Source organism: Pelophylax lessonae (genome assembly GCF_965119305.1).
Source record: "Pelophylax lessonae genome assembly, chromosome: 7".
Classification (NCBI taxonomy): Eukaryota; Metazoa; Chordata; class Amphibia; order Anura; family Ranidae; genus Pelophylax; species Pelophylax lessonae.
Genome location: NC_138774.1, coordinates 168398326 through 168411267, shown reverse-complemented (window position 1 = coordinate 168411267; position 12942 = coordinate 168398326). Strand labels below are relative to the sequence as shown.

Sequence of the window (12942 nt, the reverse complement as noted above, 5' to 3'; positions counted from 1 at the left end):
CATATTCAGCTATGCTGAACACTGCAATCTGTCACTCCCAGTCACTTAGGAGATCCGCCCGCTCTGTTTACACAGGCGGGCGGATCTCCAAACTAGATTCCCCGACGATCGGGGAAGAGCAGCGGTGATCGCCGCTGCTTCTCCCCTGGCCCGACTCCCGCTGTGACTGAAAACAGCAGGAGCGCGCCTCAGGCAGCGCGCGAGCGCCGCCCACAGGGGGAGGAGTCTAGCGACGTAGTACTACGTCGCTAGACTATAACGAGCCACATTGCTGCAGTAGCAGCAATGTGAGCAGACGGCAAGTGGTTAAATAAGGAAGTGGAGAAAGTGATTCTAAGTGCAGTATTAGGATCATTTTATTAAGCCAACAAGATAAACTACACTTACAAGATGAAGATAAAAAACGGGCTCATCTGACCATCACATGAAGGACTAGGTTCCTGTCTGACGAAGAAGCGTTGTGTGCATGCCCTGAAACTCATTACTGAGGATGACCGGTCCTTTCCAGGTCGGTGTACCACATCCCTTCTATCCCTCCTGGTTGGCTAGAGGATTGGGAGCCACAGGGACTGGAACCTAGCTCTTCATGGCTTAATAAACTATTCTAATACCGCACTTAGAAGCGCCTTCGCAACTTCCTTTTCTTTGCCAGCCAAAGTTGCTTCTACTCTTTAGAAGAGCTGCTCCAGTGTCAATCTATTATCCCCATAACTTCCTAGATGCCATTAATCCACCTACATTAAGGCTAGATCTCCTGGACAGAAGCACCCTATGTAATGTATTTTGCTTGTTTGTGTTCCCTTAATACAATATTTACAGATTCATTGGATAGTGTTCTTTTCCTAAAGAAAATAGATAAATGCTGGCAGGATCATTGCAGACAAATGGTAAGTTATTTTTCGTTCTCCTACTCCTCCCCTTTTCTGTTTGTTTTTTTTTTTTTTTTATATGCTCTTTTTTTCTACTTGGGCATTAAGTTTTATTTTCTAAAATGTCTTTCAGGACAGCCCCTGAGAGATTGTAGCCCCTCCCACAGGGCACAGGATGCACTTCTAATTTAGATTTTAAAAAGAATAAAGAGAGAGAGAATAAAGGGCTAGCCGACTGCCTTAATGAATACTTCTGTTCAGTTTTTACAGAAGAAAAAGGACCTCCACTCGAAAGGATGACTAATGAATCATTTGATGCATGTGTCTTTACAGAGGAAGAGGTTCTAAGATTGCTGTCTAAAGTGAAGACAAATAAGTCACAGGGTCCTGATGAGATACACCCAAAATTATTAAAAGAGCTTAGTGGTGAGCTGGCAAAACCATTAACAGATTTATTTAACCAATCATTAGTAACAGGAGTCGTCCCGGAAGATTGGAAATTGGCAAATGTCGTGCCCATTCACAAGAAAGGTAGTAGGGAGGAATCGAGCAACTAATAGACCAGTGAGTCTGACATCAATAGTAGGCAAATTAATGGAAACCCTATTAAAGGATAGGATTGTGGAACATCTTAAATCCCATGGATTGCAAGATGAAAAACAACATGGGTTTACTTCAGGGAGATCATGTCAAACAAATCTTATAGATTTTTTTGACTGGGTGACTAAAATAATAGACGGTGGAGGTGCAGTAGACATTGCATATCTAGATTTTAGTAAGGCTTTTGACACTGTCCCACATAGAAGACTTATCAATAAACTGCAGTCATTGAGCATGGACTCCCATATTGTTGAGTGGATTAGGCAGTGGCTGAGTGACAGACAACACAGGGTTGTAGTCAATGGAGAACATTCAGAACAAGGTCATGTTACCAGTGGGGTACCTCAGGGATCTGTACTGGGACCAATTTTGTTTAATATCTTCATAAGTGATATTGCAAAAGGCCTCGATGGTAAGGTTTGTCTTTTTGCTGATGACACAAAGATATGTAACAGGGTTGATGTTCCTGGAGGGTAACGCCAAATGGAAAAGGATTTAGGAAAACTAGAAGAATGGTCAGAACTCTGGCAACTGAAATTTAATGTGGATAAGTGCAAGATAATGCACCTGGGGCGTAAAAACCCAAGGGCAGAATATAGAATATTTGACACAGTCCTGACCTCAGTATCTGAGGAAAGGGATTTAGGAGTAATTATTTCAGAAGACTTAAAGGTGGGAAGACAATGTAATAGAGCAGCACGAAATGCCAGCAGAATGCTTGGATGTATAGGGAGAGGTATAAGCAGTAGAAAGAGAGAAGTGCTTATGCCGCTGTACAGAACACTGGTGAGACCTCACTTGGAGTATTGTGCGCAGTACTGGAGGCCATATCTCCAGAAGGATATAGATACTCTAGAGAGAGTTCAGAGAAGAGCTACTAAACTAGTACATGGATTGCAGGAAAAAACTTACCAGGAAAGGTTCAAGGACCTTAACATGTATAGCTTGGAAGAAAGAAGAGACAGAGGGGATATGATAGAAACTTTTAAATACATAAAGGGAATCAACTCGGTAAAGGAGGAGAGCATATTTAAAAGAAGAAAAACTACCACAAGAGGACACAGTTTTAAATTAGAGGGGCAAAGGTTTAAAAGTAATATGAGGAAGTATTACTTTACTGAGAGAGTAGTGGATGCATGGAATAACCTTCCTGCAGAAGTGGTAGCTGCAAATACAGTGAAGGAGTTTAAGCATGCATGGGATAGGCATAAGGCTATCCTTCATACAAGATAGGGCCAGGGACTATTCATAGGATTCAGATATATTGGGCAGACTAGATGGGCCAAATGGTTCTTATCTGCCGACACATTCTATGTTTCTATGTTTAAAAGAAGCTTCTCCCCTCAGTTTTCACGTTTCCTCTGACTAGGCAGGAACAAAATGGAACTTTGGAGAGACTGGTATCTTTTAGGGCTGTCCTGGAAAGGCGGTCTCTCCTTTTTTATCCTTTTTTTTTTTTTTTTTTTTTTTCCCCTCTCACTTCAGAGTTTACCTAACATCCCCTTACAGGCTGGGTATGTTACAGCTCCATCTCCCCTTTCTGTGCTCAAGGAAAGCCTGTACTGCCTGGGGTTCTGTCTGGTTGATTTCAGTAGTGGCATTGCTGGCTGCGGTCTAGACCAGCAGCGCCATCTTTCTGGTGACTGAGAAGTCCTCTGGCCTGTCCTGTGGCAGGTGCATCATCTCTGGAAAGGGTTGGGACTACTGGGTCAGGCGTGCAGTAGCAGTTTTGCAGGGACACTGGGGGAGGAGGTACCAATTGGCTGGTGCTTTTATGTCCAGTTCCGGTCTGGTGTAATGGTGTCTTAGGACTCTGGAACCAGCAATTTCAGCCACATGCTGTGCTGTAGGCTCTGCAATATGGAAGAGGCACGAACCTTGGCAACAATGAGAATAAGTGCTGGCACCACCAAGGCCCAGGTAGGAATACAGTGATATTTTCTCTCTTGTTCATTGATGGACGCAGCTTCATATCTTCTTTGACCCTTGGGTTATGCTGCTCTCCATAGGAGTAGGACTAGGCAGAAACAAAACTTGACTACGCCCCCTAGGGCAGTCCTAGGGGGGTATACTACCCACTTCCTGCTAAAGGACTTCAGTTTTTTCTGCCTAGTCAGGAGTAAGGACCTGGTTTCCTATTCGGATCTGCGGTCCTGGCGTTTTTACCATGTTAAGGCGCATTCTACAAGGGCGCTTAGTGCCTCCTGGGCCTTCCGTCATCAGTCATCAGTAGTTCAGGTGTGCAAGGCGGCCACATGGTCATCTGTGCATATATTCACCAAGTTTTAGAAGTTAAATGTTCTCGCATCTGCGGATGCTGCGTTCGGCCGCTGCTAGTTTACCTGGTTAGCTATGTTTAGCCCTTTTTGGGAATTATGTGCATTGCTGTGTTTTTTTTTCCCACCCCTCATGTTTACACTGCTTTGGGACATCAAAGAAAATATGGAGCTGTCTGTCAGCGAACGAAAGGGAAAACGATTTTTGTCTTGCAGTAAAATCCTTTTCTCTGATGTTCATTGACGGACACAGCACCCACCCCTCTGTTGAGTTGGGTTATATATTCTAATGACACTGCTTGTTGAAAACTGCAGTCCTATAGCAGGAAGTGGGAGATATACCCCCGAAGGACTGCCCTAGGGGCGTAGTCAAGTTTTGTTTCTGTCTAGTCCTACTCCTATGGAGAGCAGCATAACCCAAGGGTCAAAAAAGATTTGGAGCCGTGTCTGTCAATAAACATCAGAAAAAAGGATTTTATGGCAAGACAAAAATCCAGTTTTCTCTCTGCTGGGCTTGTAGTACTTTGTTTTTCCCCTGGTGGCTGGGCTCTGTCAGGACACTGGAAATGGTCGCGTTTATTTTAGTGCACCTTGGTGTGGGGGAGCTAGATGCTGGTGTTACATGGGCTGAACCTGGGCTTTGTCTTTTTTTTTTTTTTTTTCTTGCGAAGAGTTCTGCTAAAGATCAGGCTCCTGTAAAGAGGAATTGTCCTTGCAAAGTCAGGCTGGGGATGCTTGGAAAACGCCTCTAGGCAACAGCTGTATTGCACTCCTGGTTAAAGAGGAATCTGCAGCTGCTTGTAATGACCTTATTTCCTTGCACAAAACTGAGCTATGTGCCATTTTTTCCATCTTTCTGCACCATGGGAATGAGTGTTCCCACCCCTCAAACTTCTAATGTTTTGGAACCTTTGCCCATACCGCAGTCTTTTGCCTCGCTCTGTGCAGAATCTAGGGTTTTGTCTCTTCAGGAAGTGTTTTTTCCCCTTCCATATCCATAGGCGATTCTAATGAGGAGGAGGTGGAAGATCTTTCAGCTTCTAAATTTAGGGCTTTCTCTTGAAGAGGTGGGTGTCCTTCTGAAAGCGATGCATGCTATTCTAGGCATTAATAAGAGAGAGGATTTAGCCTTGCATGACCATATGTATTTGGGTCTAGATGAGCCCAAGAGGTGGATGTTTCAGGTTCAAATGCTTATTTCCGAAGTTGTAAAAAAGCTATAAAAAAAAAAAAAAAAAGGAATGGCAAGGTCAACCATAAAGGAAACTTTTTTTTTTTTTTTTTTTTTTTCTCAAAAGTTTAAAAAAGGAGGTACCCATTCAAGGACCTGACAGCAGTTTGGGATAAGATGCCTGAGCTGAAAGCAGCTTTTTCCCAGGTCTCCAAAAGCACATAGCTTTTGAGGACATGGGCAACCTTTTAAAGAGGCGGATGGATTTGCTACTTAAAAGATCTTGGCAGTCCACCATATGTAATCCGAAACCTGCTGTGGCGATTACTTGTGTAGCTTGAAATCTTGAATACTGGCTTAACCAGTTTAAGGCTCACAATATTGCAGGTACTTCCAAGGAAGAAATATTGGAATCGTTCAACCTCGTCTAAGGCTGTTGGATGTATCGCAGAAGCCTCAGCTGAATTCATTCAGATGTCGGCTAGATCGGCGGCTCTTTCAAATTCTGCTTAAAGTGCTTTGCGCCTGAGGATTCTGCCTCTAATGTAAAGCTGTGTTCTATCCCATTTTCAGGTGACCTTTATTTGGCCAGAACTGGATTCAATTCCTGATCGTACAGCGGAGAAAAAGTAGTCTTTCTGGTTAAGAAGTAGAAGCAACCATCCAGACGATTTTTCTGTTCTCAAAGAGCCTAACTGCAAGAGAAGTCTTAGACCGCTTAAAAATTCAGGAATAAAGGGGAATCCTATTCCATCCTCCTGCGCGTCCCAAGAAGTCTCAATGATTCTTCTCTATTAGTAGGAGGCATATTGCATGGGCTATTTCTGCAATGGGAAGACCTCACATAAAAGCAGTGTATTATAGGTATTGTCTCCTGAGGTTGTGAAATATAATTTGCAGAATTTCTTCCGTGAAGATTAACATATTTTGAAAAATCTGGTTAAGTCTCTGGCAATGAAGTCCTTGATCTAGGAACTGATACTTTACAGTGTAGTTGAACTGGTACTGTCAGAATAAGAGCAACAGGGGTTCTATCTACTCTTATGTATTTCTGGGGGGAAAATTCTGACTTCTAAATTTGAGACCGTTGAGCAAAGCAGTTCAATACAAGAAAATTAGAATGTATACTTTTTCCATATTGAATCTTCTGGTAATGGCAGCTTTCATGGCATCAATCAACCTAAAGCATGCCTATCTACACCTTCTCATTTGTCTACAGTCCCAGAAGTTCCTTAGATTGGCATTAAGGTTGGGAGACCAGATACTTCAGCTACAGTTCAGAGCCCTACTGTTTTGCCTCTCATAAGTATCTCAGATCGTCACAAAGGTGGTGGCAGAAACTTTGGCACCTCTGTACCTGAATGTAAAATCTGTGGTACCTTACCTGAGTGATCTCCTCCTCCTCCTCCTCCTCCTCCTCCTCTATGCTGGGTCAAAAGCGACTACGAGAAAATTTGACTGTAGCCCAGAGCCATCTGGAAGGCTTGGGTTGGATCTTAAACTTCTAAAAGTCAAGTTTTGGTACCTATAAAAAGGAGATATAGTAGCGCCAAACCCTAAATAAAAATATCAGATAAAAATGTCCAATAAAAAGTCCTCGCCTGATTGCACCTTTTCACTGCAGTCATTGGTGGGCTCCCTATCCAGTGGGCGGGGCCGCTTCATTGCCCTGTCATCGCTGCCATTGGCTCCGGCACTCAGTACCGAGGGTGCGTATAGCGGGGAAGGTCTGGAAGCCGGCGCTGCTGGTGTGCTGTGCTGGGCCGGGCGGCTCGTCCTTTGCAACTGACACCCTTGTGACCCGATCCCAGTGACATTCTCCGGCTGTGCCGACACCAAGGTACATTGGAGTTACGTTTTTCATGAAACAGTTCTTGTGGCATATCCCTTCCTGGTCAAAGTGTTTGAGCACATACATCGCCCTCTATTTAACACCATCTGGTAAGCAGTTAGTGTGTACATCACGGCTGGGTGTTGACTCCATCTGATCTGCACAGTTGGGAATTGGGATCTTGTTTCCACCTCTCCTTCTCCATCTATTGGACATATTGGACTTTTTATTGGACATTTTTATCTGATATTTTTATTTAGTGTTTGGCGCTACTATATCTCCTTATTTATGTCTACAAGTTTGTAATCTACTTTCTAGTTGGCTGCCATTACTAACATATTTATATATTGTATATTTCGTTCATTTGTCTGAGCACAGATATTCTCCCCTTTTTTTACCTAAAGTTTTGGTACCTGCCCAGCCTGCCAGAGAGTTCTGTTTTTAGGTTACCTAATCAGATCGGTGAAACAAAATATTTTTCTTCCAATGGACTAATGCGAGAATGTGTAGCTTCTGTCCAGTCAGGCCCTGTCCATCAGGAACCTGATGTCCGCAATAGGCCTTCTAGCCTCTTCCATTTCAGCAATTCATAGGGGAAATGCTACACTTTTGCTCACTGCAGTGGTCCCTTCTCCGGGTGTTGGATTGAGAGGTAGGCTCACTAGATGCCTTGGTGAAAGTCCCCAGCTAAGAAAAAAAAATCACTGATGGTGGAGGGATCAAAAAAAAATGTTACATTAGGTCTGGTATGGTCCTTACCAGTTGGGTAGGACTGACCACAGATGCCAGCTCTTGAGGCTGAGGAGCTCACTTAGTAGGCAACATGGTGCTGGGTGCCTAGACCAGTCCCAAGCAGAAAATTCCTCAAATCGTAGGGAGTAAAAAGCTATTGTGATAACCTCATCAGTTTGTTTTCTCTGGAGATTCATGGACATCACATTCAAGTCTTTTTGGACAATGTTATAGCAGTGGCCTACATCAACAAGCAGGGGAGCACAAAGAGCAGGGTTCTGCAAAGTCTGGCAGAAGAATCCATTTTATGGGTAGAGTCTTATTTGGCATCCTTATTGGCAGTCCACCTTAAGGGCACTTTAAATGTGGTGGCCAACTTCCTGAGCAGACCCCAAGTTTGGGAAGCAGAGGAGACTCTAAGTTGTTCTGTAATCATGGAGGTCCTCAGGTGGACCTCCTTGCAGATGAGAAGAGTATCAAATCCCCTCTATTCCTTTCCTTAAAGAGGAAAGCCAGTGCCTTAGGGATGCACGCTCTTGCAAAGCCCTGGAATTTCCATCTTGGTTATGCTCTTTTTAGATGATCCTGAAAGTGCTAAGGAAGGCCCAGAAAGTAAGAACTTCTGTTCTTGTCATAGGGCCTTTTTTGGCCCAATAGAGCATAGTTTTCCATCCTTCTATGTGTCTCAGAGAAACCCTGTGACTGACCCAACAGGGACAGGGGCTTGTGGGAGGGACTATGGGCTTGCATTATAACCACTAATTATAGCCCATTGAGGAGACCTGGGATTTTGTCTGCTGGTGAGGGCTTTGAAAAAAAAAAAGAAAATTTCTCTGTCGCTCATTGACAGACGTAGTCTTCTTGATTCAGAAGAACTGGGTTATGTTGTCTCCGCAGGAGTAGGACTAGGCAGAAAGAAAAAACGTTCTGGCTCCACCCTAGGGGCAGTCCCAGAGGGTATATCCTCCCTCTCTCTGCTACAAGGCATCAGTTTTTTTCTGTCTAGTCAGGAGTAAGGACCTAAGTTCCTTGCTGGGATCTCTGGTCCTGGCAAGATTTTTTTAGAAAAAATATTTTTTTTTTAGGTAGTTTTCTCCAGTGTTTTTTCCTGTGAGATCTTCAAGCAAATATGCCGGACTGGGCGACACTAGTGGTCACCCCAGCCGGCCTACGAGCGCGCGCAGACCATTGCATTGCGCTTGGTCGGCCGCGACACATTCAAGTAAGTATGCGGGGCCGGGGCGACGGGCTGGATGTTGAGATCCAGTGGTCACCCCGGTTTCTGCCTACGAGCGCGTGCAGACCAGAGCTCCGCGCTGGGTCGGCCGCGACGGAGTCCCATTGGAGGGACTGACCTTGCGAGTTAAAAGTCTCGCTTGGACGCCAGGAACCAGAGAGTCGAGGCGTCCGGAGTGGTCCACAACCCCCCACCCCGGTGGAGAGGGTATTGTGAAGAGAGGGTGCCTGTCGGTTCGGTATGGTGAGTAAACGTTCCCTTTTTTCCTCGTTATGAGGCAGTATGAATTATGGGCCCCTCCATACATGGTCAGTATCTGTCTGACACTAAAAGTCCCCCTTGTAAATACAGCATGTGTTTGGTGGGAAGTGGACTTGGTTTGAGAGCTAACACTCTACCCAGCAGACTGTAGTATTACAGCAGACATAGGAGGTATAATCCTACCTTAATTGTAGTGTACCTCCTGCAGATCGATAAACCGCCATTTAGCAGAGATGCAGGTGGATGTGCTGGGAAAAACTTTTTCGGCAGTCCGCCGCCATTTTGCCGTAGACCGGGTGCATGAATGTCCTCAGGTCACGCCGGCCGCCATGTTTTTGGAGCCTATTGTCTCCTGTATGGGGGCGGCCATGTTTGATGAGCCCAGCTACCTCGTGGAGAGCTGGGAACGCCGGAAGGCGTACACAGGGGGCGGAGCCACGTCCTTCTACCCGGGAAAACTAACACAGCTCTTTCCAGTCTGTAAAAGACAGACGCTGACTGCAGTTGGTTGGAAACTTCTCTGCATCGGGTGGTGAGCCTTGAGGGTCCCTCTCTCTCTCTGTGGGGATCGAGAAGCAGGTACTCTGAGGGGCGCTATTGCGCTAGGGGGATACACATAAAAAGAAAAAAAGAGAGAGATGTTTTTTTCTTTTTTACTGGCAAAGTGTCCTGGATCATGTATCTCCACCAGATCCCTTCGAGGGGTCTGCAGGATCCTCCAGCACCCCACTGACAATTGAATCCTTGTCAGCTATTATGGAAACTTTTGTGTCCCGGGTGGAAGTGGCTTGTCAGGGACAGGGCGCAAGCCCCCGCCTAACCCCATATTATCTGAAACTTCGGATTCAGAATCTGAGCCTATTTCTGCAGTTGCAGGTACCTCATCTGGGATTGGTGGCTCGGGTACTGTCTCTTCAGACAGTGAGGAGGATGTTTCGGCATCAGCCATAGCCCGAGAGGAAGCGTTGGTAAACGCACTCTTTGTATCTGTTTAAGAAACCTTAAGATTACAGGGTACTCCATCGGAAATAGCTGAAACTGAAATCCCCTTTTGGGACTAAAAAACGCATCAAAGTGGCGAAGGTTTTTTTCCATTGCCCAAATGTTTGGGCAATCCAATCAAAGAAGAATGGAGTCTCTCAAAACGCACTTCTGCTATTTCCAAACGCATTAACAGACGTTATCCATTTGAGGAAACCCTCATTAAGAAATGGACAGAACCACCTGTGGTGGATTCACCAATTGCTAGATTGAATAAGCCACGGTTATTCCATTAGAAGACGCTCCGTCTTTTAAAAGATCCGGTGGATCGCAAGATAGAAACTATGTCTCGCACCACGTTTTTCCTTGATTGGATCAGCTTTCAGACCAATAATTGCTATTGGGCTGGTTTTGCAGACTGTAATCGAATGGACCAAATGGTTACGCCGGGACTTAGAAGAGGTCCCCCAGGCGGTATCAGATTTGTTGGAACAGATGATACAGGGGTTACAGTTTGTGTGTGATGCGGCGTTAGACGCCACTCCATTTTTGGCGCGAGCAACAGTTTCAGCAGTGGTTCTCAGGCGTACACTGTGGTTAAAAGGTTGGTTAGCCGACCAAGGTTCCAAAAAAGCATTGGCTAATATCCCCTTTTTAGGAGAGCGTTTATTTGGAGCCAACTTAGATGAGATCATTAAGGATCTCACGGGTGGAAAGAGCACCTTTTTACCGCAAAATGCTAAGGGTAAAGGAACTCGTCAAAGACGAGGGCCTTCTTTCTCTGCTCACAAAAAGTTTTTTCGCCCCGCGGGTGAAAAAATTAAGTCCTCCAAAGCTCCTTCAGGAGGCTTCAGGGGACGTTGGTCGGGCAAGCAAAAGCCCGCCCCCTCCAGACCTGAAGATAAATCGTCCAAAGCCTGAAGGTGCGCCCCCACCCATAATTGGGGTGGGGGGACGTCTTCGCCGGTTCCCGGATCCATGGCTTTCCAGAATCCCGGACAAGTGGGTTTGCGAAGTCATAAGGTCAGGGTACAAGATCGAGTTTCGATCTCTCCCACCGGCGCGATTCTTCCCTTCCAATATCCGACTATCCCCGGATCGTTTAGAAGATCTGCGGAGAGCAGTCACGGATTTACTACAACAAGGAGTGGTAGTCCACGTTCCTTGGACAGAACGTTTTTTCTAGGGTTTTATTCAAACCTATTTACAATACTCAGGAAAGAGGGCAAAGTGCGTCCAATTCTGGACTTAAGGGCACTCAATTCCTTTGTCAACATAAGAAAATTCAAAATGGAATCCATTCGCACAGTAGCAGCCTTCCTGCATTCAGGGGATGTCCTAGCGTCCATAGACATCAAGGACGCCTATCTTCACATTCCCATTTACGCAGGACATCAGCGGTTTCTACGTTTTTCCGTAGAAGAGAACCACTATCAGTTTGTGGCATTACCTTTCGGTCTTGCCACGGCTCCTCGGGTCTTCACGAAGGTGTTGGCCCCAATGTTGGCACTACTGCGCCAAAGAGGCATATCGATTCTAGGTTACCTAGACGATCTCCTGCTTCATGCAGAGTCTCCACAGACCCTGCTACAAATCATAGAAATTACTATAATTTCTTTACAGGAATTCGGGTGGCTGGTGAACCAGCAGAAGTCATTTCTGGTTCCCACCCAGAGGCTCGAATATCTGGGTCTAATTCTAGACACAGTCAGGACAAGAGTTTTTCCTTCCGGTAGGGAAACTCCGGAAGATTCAATCAGCAGTCCAGTTGTTACTATCCAACAGCTGGTCTTCTCTTCAAACTTGCATGAGGGTTCTGGGGTTGATGGTGGCTTCCTTCGAAGCAGTCCCATTTGCCCAGTCCCATACCCGAATTCTTCAGCAAGAGATTCTTCTCAGATGGAATCGGAATCCAGAATCCCTGGACAATCAGGTCCGATTGAGCAAACAGACCAGAGAGTCTCTGGTCTGGTGGCTTCGGTCTCCGATGCTCAGCCAGGGAAAGTCATTTCTGCCAATATATTGGACGATAGTGACCACGGATGCCAGCCTATCCGGATGGGGAGGAATTCTCGGTCAGTTATCTGTCCAGGGACTTTGGTCCCCGGAAGAATCCAGGTTGCCGATAAATGTATTGGAACTGAGAGCGATCAGACTTTGTCTGATTCACTGGACCGAGCAGCTCCAGGGCAGCCCGGTTCGGATCCAGTCGGACAACGCCACGGCCGTGGCTTATGTCAATCACCAGGGGGGCACCAAGAGTGTCCGAGCGGCCAAGGAAGTGGCTTGCATTCTTCGCTGGGCGGAACGATTTGTTCCAGCGATCTCTGCGGTGTTCATTCCGGGGGTGGAAAATTGGCAGGCAGATTATCTCAGCCGTCAGACTCTGGATCAGGGGGAATGGTCCCTCCATCCAGAAGTTTTCCACCAGTTGTGCCTACGTTGGGGCACCCCGGATGTGGATCTGTTGGCATCACGATTCAACAGAAAAAGTACAGAGATTCGTGGCTCGCTCCCGCGGTCCTCTAGCAGAGACCGCAGAAGCACTGGTCACCCCGTGGGGGCAATACCAGCTAATGTATGCCTTCCCACCTCTTGGGTTACTGCCAAGACTTCTTCGCAGGATAGAGGAGGAAGGAATTCCAGTAATCCTGGTAGCTCTGGACTGGCCTCGTCGAGCTTGATACGCCGACTTGGTCAGACTGGTGGCGGACGTCCCGTGGAGACTTCCTCTCAGGGAGGATCTACTGTCTCAGGGACCGATCTTCCATCCTGCTTTACGATCGCTGGTTTTTAAACGGCCTGGTTATTGAGACCCAGGTGCTGAAGGACAAGGGATTGTCAGCTTCAGTTATTCCTACTCTAGTTAAAACAAGGAAAGCGACTTCCAGAAAGATTAACATTGTACATGGAAGTCTTATATTGTGTGGTGTGAATCCCTTGGGTTCAATCTACATCTTTATTCGGTAGCCCGAATATTGGCT

At 46.0% G+C, this 12942-nt stretch overlaps 1 protein-coding gene across 1 annotated transcript in view; it reads left to right on the top strand.

The window, feature by feature from the left end:
* The window catches only part of CUL4B (cullin 4B), a gene marked incomplete at its 5' end in the record, with an annotated part of 177300 nt that overhangs the window by 44496 nt on the left and 119862 nt on the right, over window positions 1-12942 (top strand). Inside the window, one exon of the mRNA XM_082263638.1 lies at window positions 819-887. Coding sequence (XP_082119764.1) covers window positions 819-887 — 69 coding nt within the window. The remainder of the gene's footprint in view (window positions 1-818; window positions 888-12942) is intronic.